General features: G+C 40.5%; 1 protein-coding gene across 1 annotated transcript in view; it reads left to right on the top strand.

Annotated features, from left to right (window-relative positions):
* The window catches only part of CFAP46 (cilia and flagella associated protein 46), a 155736-nt gene that overhangs the window by 33389 nt on the left and 109341 nt on the right, over window positions 1-13006 (top strand). The window contains exons 12-14 of the mRNA XM_060241376.1: window positions 837-1065; window positions 1346-1466; window positions 9380-9503. Of these exons, the coding sequence (XP_060097359.1) occupies window positions 837-1065; window positions 1346-1466; window positions 9380-9503 (474 nt within the window). The remainder of the gene's footprint in view (window positions 1-836; window positions 1066-1345; window positions 1467-9379; window positions 9504-13006) is intronic.

The following is a 13006-nucleotide window of genomic DNA, read 5'->3' on the forward strand; positions in this document are numbered from 1 at the left end:
GAAATTGGATATTATGCATTGTGTTATTTTCATGGATCCTTTGAAAATTATGGCTGCATTCAGGTGTCATGGCAAGCTGTAAATAAACTAAGATTTTATACAACAGGCACAAACACAGTTTATTGTGCCCCTGCACACCCCTTTCCTCTCCTCACCTTCCCTCCTTTTCCCTTCATGCAGTTAAGGATTCTGGTTTTCCACAAACCATAATATCCAAATGAAAGCTCCTACAATTGGGAGGCAGGGCTGGGAGAGCAAACAAATTCCAATTTAGCGAGACCTCCCTGCCTCCCTATTCTCTTTGTACTGCCACTTGGTGGGGCAGCTATGGGGGGTGGGGAGAAATCCTGGAAAAGTGGCATCATATCAATGGCACATCACTTCCAGCAAATACCCAGAAGTGATATCATGTCACATCACCATGGTTTATGGTTTTACCATAGAGTTTCAGTGAATCCTAGAGGTGTCATGCCAGTGTGGTGATGCTGTTTTGCCCCCCCCCCACACACACACATACCAGTTTGACTCAATGCCTATGCTGAGATATTACCAGGAACTAGAAGTTGTTTGCAGGTTTCTTAAATCAGGAAACCTTTATCAGGAAAAGTGAGGAAAAGCAAACAAATCTGTCCATTGCAGCAAATCTCAGTTTAATTGTGGTTTGTCATAGTAAAATGCATACTACTAAAACTCTTTGAGAAATAGTTCTAGTATTTAAACTCAACTAATTCTAGTATGGAGAAATCATAATTGTATTATAACTTGCATAAATATAAAGCTAGGTGTAGAAGTTTTAAATAATTTAAATTGAAAATGGTTATGGTTGTGTTTCCTAGCACGCTAGTTCTGTTACGCTGTCAAGTTCATATGGAAATTGCTCGCATAGAAGAAAACGGAGACATAATTGAGGCTGCCTTGGAACATTTGCAGAAAGCCATTTATCTTGATAACAATGGACAGTATAGTGAATACCTTAAAATGGCATTCCATCGACTTAATTTAAATACCATTTTGTACAAGTCACCAGAACGCATAGAAGACCAAGCATGGTTGATGGTTGAACAGGTAACATCCAGAGATGTTATTGGAGAATAGCAAGTTTAATAAAATGAGCCAAAGCCACCGCATATTTTAGGGAATTCTTAGACATAACAATAGTCTTTTATATAAAATCTACTATAACTTGATTACAATTGGCTCATATGAACTGTTTGAATTGTTTCCAATAAAGTTAATTTTTAACATTTTAATCTTGTTGTTATCCACCTTTAGGATCTTGTAGAAAGGGTTTCTAATGGCCCTTAAACTGCCAACCATATAATTGTTTGTTTGTCCATTTGAATAGGCAAAGAAAGGAACGTCAAAAGACAGTGTGAGGAAGAAAAGGTCTTTGTTAGTGAATGCAGGCCTTGCACTGGCTCCTGAATCATTTCAGATTGTCCTGGATAGTGAAAACGAAGCTAAAGGTAATAGTGGCCGCGAAACTGAGCTTCTTGACTTGTTTTGCTGAGCCTAAAAATGTTTGATTTCAGTAGTCAGCTACAGCACTTGGAAGAGTAGAATATATGTGAATAAATATTGTATATGGCAGGAGGCCCTTACTTATGAATCCTCCACCATAGCATGTATTTTATTGTGGCACACATGGCAACTTCTTGTTTGTGGCAAAAAGGTTATCTAACTTGCTTTTCATTGGTTGGATTCAGCAGAAAAGCTCAGGAAAGGTCATGGTAGACAGATCTTCACATTCCCACTCTGAGCAGCCTCCTGGTTCCCATTCACCCCTGCCCCCCCAAACAAGTCCCCACTAGGGTTCTGGGGATCCTCATAAAACCAAATGTACCACAGTATATGGGACTGCAGTGAAGAGAGGGCAACTGGTTAAAATTGCTTTTCTCTCCCATCCCTACAAGCTGCCAACAGATGGAGGAAGGAGGTGATCATCCTCCTCACTGTAGCCCACATACATTTGTTTACAAGGGTCCCTTGTCACTGAGGGGTGATTTTGGAGGGCAAGAGGCAGAATACTGGGGGAAGGTGGAGAGAGATCTGCTCTGCCAACTTTATTGTGAACTTTTGTACTGGATATAACTTCATGAGTAGAAGCTATAATGTTGCATGTTACTAGTCAACTCTCAAGAGCACCATGGCACAGAGTGGTAAAGCTGCAGTACTGCAATCTGAGATCTCTGCTCATTACCCGAGTTCGATCCCGGCAGAAACTGGGTTCAGGTAGCCGGCTCAAGATTGACTCATCCTTCCAAGGTCGGTAAAATGAGTACGCAGCTTGCTGGGGAGAAAGTATAGATGACTGGGGAAAGCAATGGCAAACCACCCATAAAAAGTGCCATGAAAACGTCGTGATGCAGTGTCACCCTAGAGTCAGAAATGATTGGTGCTTGCACAGGGGGGCTACCTTTACCTTTTAGACAACTCTCACTGCTGTGAGTTCAAAATGGCAGCCTCTGCTGTGAATGAATTAAATAATTCCTTTATCCTTGTAGTTAGTCAGAAAAAGCAGAAAAAAAGCAATAAAGAATCTAAGCATTATGGAAACATGAATAATATGAACATTATTCATCACCTTGAGCAGGTTCTTTTGAGAAGTAGCATATACATTTTCTAAATTAATATCTTCACTGGTATGAGTAAGTGTGGAAGGGCTGTGGCTCAGTGGCAGAGCATCTGCCAAGCATGCAGAAGGTCCCAGGTTCAATCTCCAGCTACTCCAGTTAAAAGGATCAGGTAGGAGGTGATGTGCAAGACCTCAGCCTGAGAACCACTGTCAGTCTGAGTAGACCATACTGACTTTGATGGTTCAAAGGTATGATTCACTATAAGGCAGCTTCATGTGTTCATATGTGTATGGGATAGAATATTAGGCATGGAGTACAAATACTCAGGGTCTTTCTGTGTCATGGTGATTCTGGGTTAACCCAGCTGTCTCTTAGCCTAGCCTTAAGTTTATTGTGAGGATAAAGTAGGAAAAGGACCATGTGCTTTGAACAGAGCCCCTTGGAGGAAAGACCCCAGTGATACAAGTATAGTGATCTTCGTAACATTTTTCATTATTTTATTATGAAACAACATGAAGCAGTCCACTTAATGTGGCAGATTCTAGAAAAGGGTTCTGTTTTTGTTTCCAGTTTCCTCCTCTGTGTGTCATTAGAATACAACTAGTTCTAGTTCAAATTGGGAAGGGGAAGACACAGTTTGGCTTTTCTGTTCAGATATGATAATACCCTAAGACTGGCACCTGTCACTCTCAAGTGTTGCGTGAAGGTTTTCAAATTTTGCACTTAAATTAGTTTAAGCTCATTCCAGGGCAAAGTTTGATCCCTGAATTAACCACCACTTGGGAAATCAAAAGCTTTTCAGTTAATGTTTAATAGACTTTGTGTATGAATTAGAGATGAGTACTAGTTGCTACTAAAATGAGGATTCTTAAAACTGAAAATAAAGTTGCTTTAAATGTAAATTTTCACTTCACCTAGCAAAACACTCATTGCCTTGTGAAATAATTAGCTGCTTTTAAATGACACAGTTATGAACCACTATATTGAACCAACTGTTTGGCTTGGTCACTAATCTATTTTGACCTGCTTGAATTCCTTTTTTAAAAAATGTGTTCTGTTTGTGTGCTCTTCAAGGTACAGAATCACTGCTTAGTAGTTTCAAATCAATAGCATATCAATATGGCAATATTCTAAAACTGTTTAGCTGAATTAATGTAATTGAAGCCAGTGAATCTATTCCATAAGTTCTTTTTCTTGACATTTTTAAACCTAGAAACACCTCAGTCTTTTGGCTGACTAGGATCACGCTGTGCTCAAGAATGTACCAAGAAGGAAAAACTGGGGGAAATGGCAAAGTCTATTAATTATAATGACACGTCACTGACCATATTGTTTTTGGTTTTTTTACACGTATACAAAAAATTTATTAAACAAACGAAGTAGAACGTACATACAATAAAACAAACATTATATCTTATACTCATCAGATAAAGAAAATCGAAAATAAGTACAAATACATACATATATACAGAACACTAACCCCACACCACCACCACCCTGAGCCGGAGGGGCCTAATCATAACTAAATTTCAAATTCCTCATATCGAAACCCGTTCCGTTAAGCCATGAGTAAAGTGGATCCCAAGGTTTTTTACACATCTGTAGGTCACCCCCTCTTAGTCTTGTTGTTAATACATCCAATTCGGCAGCTTCTAAGAGTTTAAATAGGAATTCATTCTTATCGGGTATTTTGGGGGATTTCCAATACTTGGCATATAGTATCCTAGCCGCCGTTATAACATATAATAATAATTTTTGGAAGATTTTGATATTTTCTCTTTCACTATACTTAATAGATAGAGCTCGGGTGTATGAACAAATCTTAAATTAAGAATTTTCTGAGACCAATCATGGATTTGAGCCCAAAATTTTTTCGCAAACTTGCATTGCCACCAGATGTGAAAGAGAGTGCCTTTTGTGCTGCTGCATTTCCAGCATTTCTTAGGACAGTTGGTATAGATTTTTGCCAATCTAGCTGGAGTCAGGTACCAACGGTAAGCCATTTTATAAAGGTTTTCTTTGAAGATCGCTGATTTAGTTAATTGAATATTTTGCCGCCAGATTTGCTCCCATTCCTTCAATTCGATATTGAACCCAAAATCCTTAAGCCAATTAATCCAACACTCTTTAACCACATTGTCCTGCATTTTTTTCCTTTAGAAGCCAACTGTAGACCTTAGAGATAAGTTTCCCTTCATCTAATAAGATCATATCTAACTCATTAGGTTTACTGTAAAACCCCACTAATTTATCAGCCTGAAATTTGGAATTAACTTGCATTTTAGTCCACCAGTCAAGTTTGAGATTCTCATCCTCTAATTTAAGTTTGTGGGTGTTGTCCAATAGTACTCCATAATTATAGTTTAAATCCCAATTGTAGACATTAGGATATACGGAGGCTTCAACTGGGGATACCCAATGAGGTATGCTGGTATAGTATATTTTTTTTACTTCATTCCATACTTTAAAGATAGGCTTCCTTATCACGTGTCTTAAAAATATATTACTTCCTGTGGGGGCCTGGTACCACAAATATGAGTGCCATCCTCGAGTTAGGTCATCGCCTTCCAACGATAGAAGTCTTTTCTTTTCAAGCAGGAACCATTCCTTAACCCAAACTAAACAGCAGGCGCGGTAATACAGTCTCCAATCGGGTAGGGCTAGGCCACCTCTCAACTTACTATCTTGTAAGGTTTTAAGTCTAATTCTAGGCTTTTTGTTTTGCCAAATAAATATAGAGATGATCTTGTTAAGTTGCTGAAAAAAATTTGAAGGTAATGAAATCGGGATCATTTGGAATAAGAAAAGTAATCTAGGTAAGACATTCATTTTAATGGAGGCCACTCTTCCTAATAGGTAAATTTGTAGGTCTTTCCACCTAGCCAGGTCTTCTTGAATTTCTTTTAGAACTTTGCCGTAATTATCGTTTTGTAAAGATCTCAAATCGTTAGTAACGTATATGCCGAGATATTTAACTTTCTTCTCGTGCTGGAATCCAGATTCTTTTTCTAAATAGGTTATTTGGTCCTTTGTCATATTTTGGGATATAAATTTCGTTTTCGTGGCATTTACCTTAAAACCAGATACAACACTGTAGTGTTGAAGTCTCTTTTTGAGCTGGGCTATGGACTGTAAGGGATCTTCGACTGCAAATAAAACATCGTCGGCAAAAGCTTGGATCTTATAGCTATTGTCCTTAATTTTGAGCCCTTTAATTTCCTCGTCATCACGTATGCTGTTAATCAATGGTTCGAGAGTCAGGATAAAGAGAAGTGGTGATAATGGACACCCCTGTCTTGTACCTTGTTGGATTTCAATCGCTTCTGTTAGATGTCCATTGATTTTTACGCTAATGAATTTTCCGCCACATCCGATGGCCTTTAATGATTTGAATATGAAGGACCAGTTAACCTTATCAAAGGCTTTTTCGGCATCTAACATGATGCCTGCAAACTGTTTGTCTGGGTGTTGACGATAGTATTCCAAGATGTTAAGTAAATATCTTATATTCTGGCCCATCTTCCTGCCAGGGATGAAGCCTGTTTGATCAGCATGAATTACTGTTGAGATCACGCCTTTGGATAACACCGTGGTCACTGACCATATTGTAACCATTTTTTGCTCACCTGAAGAATTATTTCCCTTGAAAGTCAATTAAAAATTCAAGGATATGTATTTTGTGAAAATCCCCTGTGAATTCTTAAATTTAGTTTCATAGTTTAATCAACAAGAAATGAAATAATAAATGGGCTGTATATTCTACGAGCCAAATACAATTGAGAGAGCAAGCAACTACATGAACAGCGCTGGGTTGGTGGAGGAAGCAGGCCTGCGTAGTATTCATTAATTGCCCAAATCAGCACATGTTCTTTATCTTTCCTGTGAGAGGATAGAGGGAAAGCATGTAAAGAAACTCTTAACTGCTGAGTCCAATCCTGTTCACATGTGAGATTTTCTTTGATTTTGCTACTTGCAACTTGGAGCAGATGGTTATATCAAGTGTGAAAATTATTTTAACATACAACTACAAACTGATCTGTGGAGGTGTGGTGTTTAATCTGTCTTCCTCTCTCCATTCTGGAGAAGCCAGCTTGTCCTTCTTACTAGATAGAGTGTGCAAGCCAAATGGTATACTCCTGTGGCAAACCTTGATTGCAAGATAAATAGATATTTTCAGACTGTATTATGGGGAAAGCTGAAAGACATAGTTTTTAATGACCCTTTGGAACTCCAATTTTTTGTGGGAATGTTTGGGTAGACCTATCCAGGAAGAGCAATGTACCCACCAAATATTGCCCATCAACAGGCATTTTCAAATAAAACTATTATTCCTCATACGTTTAGGAGATAGCTGGCTGACTATTTTATTTTGTTTATTTATTTAGTAGGCTTATATTCCTCCCTTTCCCATAATGGGCTCAGGGCAGATCACAACATAAATTGAACAATAAAAAACCTACAATTTAAATTTAAAACAATACAGTAAAAAACAAAGCAATAAAACAAAATAAGGTGCATCACAGGCAGGAAGGGCACATTTCACAAAATACAGCAGTTTCTAGAAGCTGACTAACAGGTCCGTGATGCCGTGCTAAAATTCCATCTATTTTTAAAGTTAAAACTGTTTATATTCTGTACTGTCATTGCTTGGCAAGTTGCTTGAGGATCAAATTAAAACTTATTCAGTCATCATAATGTCAAGGACTATAACTGAAAGCTATTCAGTGTCCTGCCTCATCAGATTTGTTGGAAAGCCACATCTAGTATTCTTATAGAAAGCATTACTGTGGTGTCATTACACTGCTGAAATAATCCATGTTTGACATGTCTGAATTGCAAGAGTCATTTTCCACCTGAGGGCTCAGCTCAGTCTCCTGTTGTATCTTGTCTCTGTCAGTATAAGTTCTTTTCTGTATCACATGTCATTAGACTGGTAAATAATTCATTTCCTTCCTCACATCTTCCTTTCTCCCTCCCTCTTTCTCTCTTTCAGTAGCTTTACAGCTAACAAATTCTAGTATTAGTATCTTTGGAAGGACAGTGTTGTGCCCAGAATGGGGACAAATAAGAAGGCAAGGGAGAAAAGGACTATGCCAGAATGAGGAAAATTGGGTCCCAGCTTTATTGATTACAGATTCCACAAGTCTTCGCATGGGAGCAGTTCATTGAGGCATGGTTGTGATACAGTGGTTGCTGCTGAGAGCCCAACTATGTCAGTGAGCTTCTCAACACATCTGTTCAGGATAAACAAAGAAAGAGAGCTGGTATTAAGGAGATAGCCCCGTGGCGCAGAATGGTAAAGCTGCAGTACTACAGTCTAAACTCTCTGCTCATGACCTGAGTTCAATCCCAGCAGAAGCTGGTTTCAGGTAGCTGGCTCAGGTTGACCTAGCCTTCCATCCTTCCAAGGTCAGTAAAATGAGTACCCAGCTTGCTGGGGGAAAGTGTAGATGACTGGGGAAGGCAATGGCAAACCACCCCGTAAAAAAACTGCCATGAAAGCATTGTGAAAGCAACGTCACCCCAGAGTCGGAAACAACTGGTGCTTGCACAGTGGACTTCCTTTTTTACCTTTTATTAAGGAGATAAGCAATGGAAGCTGCAGCTCCTGTGCACCAACCTCTTGGGGGCATGGTTGATGTGCTAGCTATGAAGGTGGCTGCTGTATACCTAACCCCCCAGAGCTTCTTAAGGTAACTCCTTTTTAGGGCCATACAGACAGCCCACCCCTGCATAGCCCTGTAAAATGTTCCCCAGACCAGTGCCTTTATATTCACCAGCACAGGCCAGAGAGAAGCAGTCTCACCTCCATTTCCCTTGGCCACACCTCTTTAGCCTGGCCCATAACCATTCAGCTTGCTAAAGGAAATTAGGCTATGAGCTCCAACACAGGATCCTGCAGGCAGAAGTTCACTGGGTGCACCTACCCCATATCTATGTGCTTGCTCCTGTTTTTCACCTGGAGCAAAATGGCAGGAAGCTAGGGATGGGCATGAACTAGGAAAATAGAGGTTTGTTGGAGGATCAGGGTTTTCACAAACCACAATCCTCCAATGAACTCTTCCATTGGACAAAACAGTTTGTGGTTCATCCAGTTCATGGTTTGTCCCATCCCTAGTGAGCTCTGAAGGCATTTAAATGCCTTTGGAACTCACTTGGGAGGGAGGGTAGTGGACTCCAAAAGCATTTGAATTTTGGCGCTTACTTCCAGTTGGGCTCCAAAGGTATTTAAATGCATTCAGAGCCTGCACAAGCCTTCCCCAAGCTTCATAAAGCTCCCATGGAGGTTCATGAGGTTTGGGGAGGGTTCATAGGATTCATGTTCTCCCAAACCCCTGGTTCGAGAACCACGAACTGGCCCAGTTCATGCTCGAACCACAGTTCAGGATTTTGTTCATACTCATCCCTATTGGAATTTAGTGCTATTTTCATAAACATTACACAGAGTGAGATAGAATATGAATACTTGATCTGACCACTTTGAAGTTATTTCTTGCTTTTGAATTAGTTATTGCATTTTTATTCCTGCTACAGTAGTATCGTGTTATCCCCTCCAGCATTTTAACCTCACAACAGTACTGTGATGTTGGTTAATTGAGGAACAGTGACTGGCCCATACCGACCCAGTGAACTTCATGGGTGGATGAAGGTTTTAAACCAGGTCACCTCTCTTCTGTTCAAACACTCTAACCAATTAGCCACCGTGCTTCCACAGGATCTGTAGAACTTTTATTCCACAATTATTCACTCACTGTGAAATTGCCAAAGTGTAAAAATATATATGTGTCATCTTTTTTATTCAGTGGCCTCAAGTAAAAGTAAGGGTCAAATCAGTTACCTCTGTGCAAAAGCTGATCATCATAGCAGAAGTGTGCAGAAAGCAGAAGGACACCTGAAGCGAATACAAAATGAGAATGACAAAGAAAGGTAATTATTGTAGGCAGTTGGTAAAATATACGTTTTTGGTACTTTTCAAGGGCGAATTATTGTGAAAGAGAGGATCTTGCTACTGTAAAACATCTAGGTCTTGCGAAGGTGTATTTTTTTTTATCCAGAAGTCAGTGGCATACATAAACATAAGTCTCCCAGTACTGTTCATCTCATGAATTAACATTACTTTCACCTACCCGAGTCTCTTTCCTTCTCAGAATGCCTTTCTTGGGACCTCGTCTGAAGAAATGTGCATGCACACAAAAGCTTACATTCTGAATAAAACTTTACTGGTCCTAAAGGTGCTTCTGGACTCCTACTTTGTTCTATTGCTTCAGACCAACATGGCTGCCCACCTGGATCTATTTTCTTGGGACCTACTTACCTGCATCCTTACACCCCTTGCACACAGATCTAATGATTGAACTTTGCCTGCCACACTGCAGTAAAACTGAATAATGAACTTAAATTGATCTGACTGAATGTATTTGAGTGATCACAATCGTGTTCCATATCATATCATCTGGGAGCTCTTGCATGTAAAGAAATGTGTGATCTCATGATTCAGTTGTTGATGTACTTTGCTATCTGTCCCTGAGAAGTCAGTAGGACTTTCTACTACTTAGAATGCCATCCTAAACAGAGTCAAATCATTCTGTTAAAGTCAATGGGCTCTGAAGGATATAACTCTGTTTAGGGTGGTACTGTTAATATTGGGTTGATGGTGATCAAAGTTTTAAAGTCAGTGGGCTCTGAAGGATATAACACTGTTTAGGATGGTACTATTAATATTGGGTTGATGGTGATCAAAGTTTTAAAGGAAAAATAAAGAGGATTATTTTGTGGAGGATTCATGAGAATACAGATGTAAGAATTGAATGACATTAGCATATGTAGTGAGATAAGAAAGCAATATCCCTGTTCAGTCATGGGGGTTCCATTGTTAATGTTGTAATAACTTGTAACTCAGCAATTTCACTTTTTAGTCCGTTCCTGAAGTTCCACTGTAATGAAACAGCAACTTTGAGGTCACTCATTGAATGTCCTGGAAGGCTGGAGTGTTCTCTTACAGGTTTCTCAGTCTCATTTATAGCTTTGAAACTGGATGTCATCAGTGTGCTGATGAAACCCAGCTCTATCTGTCTCTATCCAAATATCTTGGTGCTTTAGTAGAATTCTTGAACCTGTGCCTGACCGCTGTGGTTAAATGGCTAACAGAGAACAAATCTAGAAGTGATAAACAGAAGTGATGCTGGTTGGGAAATTTGAAGCCTTGAATGACATCATACTTTCCACCTTTGATGCAGTTCAGCTAATCCTTGCTGACTTAAGAACATAAGAGAAAACCATGTTGGATCAGACGAATGGCCCATCCAGTACAACACTTTGTCACACAGTGGCCAAAAAACCAGGTGTCATCAGGAAGTTGTCCTTCTAGCACCAAGAATACGGAGCATCACTTCCCTTTACAGACAGTTCCATGTATACCTTGTGGCTAATAGCCACTGATGGACCTCTGCTCCAAATGCCCATCCAATCTCCTCTTGAAGCTGTCCATGCCTGTAGCTGCTACCACCTCCTGTGGCAGTAAATTCCATGGATGAAGAAGTACCTCTTTTTATCCATTCTAAGAAGAAGAAGAAGATGATATTGGATTTATATCCCGCCCTCCACTCCGAAGAGTCTCAAAGCGATATCAAGACTAGACTACTGCAATGTATTCTACATGGGTCTGCTCTTGAAGCCAATCCAGAGATTCCAGTTAATATAAAATGCTGCAACTTGGTTATTATCTGGAGCTAGATGGGTTATGCACATTACTTCCATTCTGCTGTCACTCCATTGGCTGCCCATCAGTTATCATGTTCAGTTCATGGCACTATCACATACAAAGCTCTGCATGGCATTGGACCCTCATATCTTCAAGACCACCTCTCCTGCTATGTTCCACCACAACAGCTTTTTATCATCTGTTCAGGCCCTTCTGAAGGTGTCACTCTGCAAGCAGACAAGCTCAACAACCATTCATATGGGTGTTTTTTTCTGGTGTGACTCTACCCTGTGGAATAGCCTGTTTGTGGAGGCTCCCATGCTCCTGTCTAGGCTTCCCAATCCCCAGGTCCCAGTGAGGGATCCCCCGGTTTTACAGGCTTCCCTCTGCCCCCAGCCAGCTGGCGGACAGGAGGAAGCCCCGCCCCCACAGGCACCAGGTACCTTTAGAGCTCCAGGTTTCTGGAGTTTAGAAACCTGCAAACAGGTCCCAATTTAAAATGTGTGTGTGTGTGTTTCTGTGTTGGTGTGCCTTTAAAGCTGAGCAGGAAGCAGGAAACAGGAAGCACTTCATGGGGAAGGGTCAGCAGCAGCTTCGTCAGAGCATAGCCTTTCCGTTTGTTTGTTTTTTATTTTCACAGCAAGTAAGTGTGTAAAAGAGAGCAGCTTGTAACCCCTGTACTTTTCAGATGTCGTTGTGGAGGAACCAGACACAGTAAGTGTGTGTGTGAGAGAGAGAGAGGGAGGGGGCAGGGGATTCCCCAGTTTGGAAACCCTCCCCCACTTTAGAAACTGGGGGGATCAGAGGGAAATGTGTACTGGGCACTCTATTATTCCCTATGGAGAATGATTCCCATAGGGAATAATGGGGAATTGGCCCACGGGTGTCTGGGGCTCTGCAGAGGGTGTTCTTTGAGTTAGAGGCATCAAATTTGCAGCATAGCATCTGATGCCTTTCCTCAAAACACCCTCCAAGTTTCAAGAGGATTGGACCAGGGGGGCAATTCTGTGAGCCCCCAAAGAAGGTGCCCCTATCCTTCATTATTTCTAATGGAGGGAAGGCATTGAAAAGGTGTGCAGTCCCTTTCAATGTGATGACCAGAACTCCCTTTGGAGTTCAATTGTACTTGTTTCAACCTTGCTCATGGCTTCACCCCCAGTGTCTCCTGGCCACACCCCCAAAGTCTCCTGGCTCCACCCCCAAAGTCCCCAGATATTTCTTGAATTGGACTTGGCTACCCTACTCCTGTCACACCACAAACAGTGTAAAATAGAGTTGTTCAGAACAGCATTTCTATATATGTAATAGGGCCATACAATAACTAAGTAGTTCAAAAAAGTGCTTTATCAAGTGAAAATGTGTATGGATGATGCCATATATAAAACATATTAGTTTCCTGTACATATCACCCAGTCATCATTTCATTATTTTCTACTGATGTAATACTGTTTTTATCCACTCTCTGTATCATGCCTAATATAATGTGCTCACTCAGATTTCAATAATCTTAGTGCCAGGGCTTTTTTTTTTTAGAAAAAGCCCAGCAGGGACTCATTTGCATGTTAGGCCACATTCCCTGATGCCAAGCTGATGCGTACCAGTGCATCCCTGCTCAGAAAAAAAAGCCCTGCTTAGTGCTAGTACATTGTTTATTCAATGTCTCCTCTTAGTCAGTGTTTCCTCATTCAGTGTCTCCTCCTTTTTGGGTCTGACTCTGGCTTGGTGGAAC

Source organism: Heteronotia binoei, chromosome 6 (genome assembly GCF_032191835.1).
Source record: "Heteronotia binoei isolate CCM8104 ecotype False Entrance Well chromosome 6, APGP_CSIRO_Hbin_v1, whole genome shotgun sequence".
Lineage (NCBI taxonomy): Eukaryota > Metazoa > Chordata > Lepidosauria > Squamata > Gekkonidae > Heteronotia > Heteronotia binoei.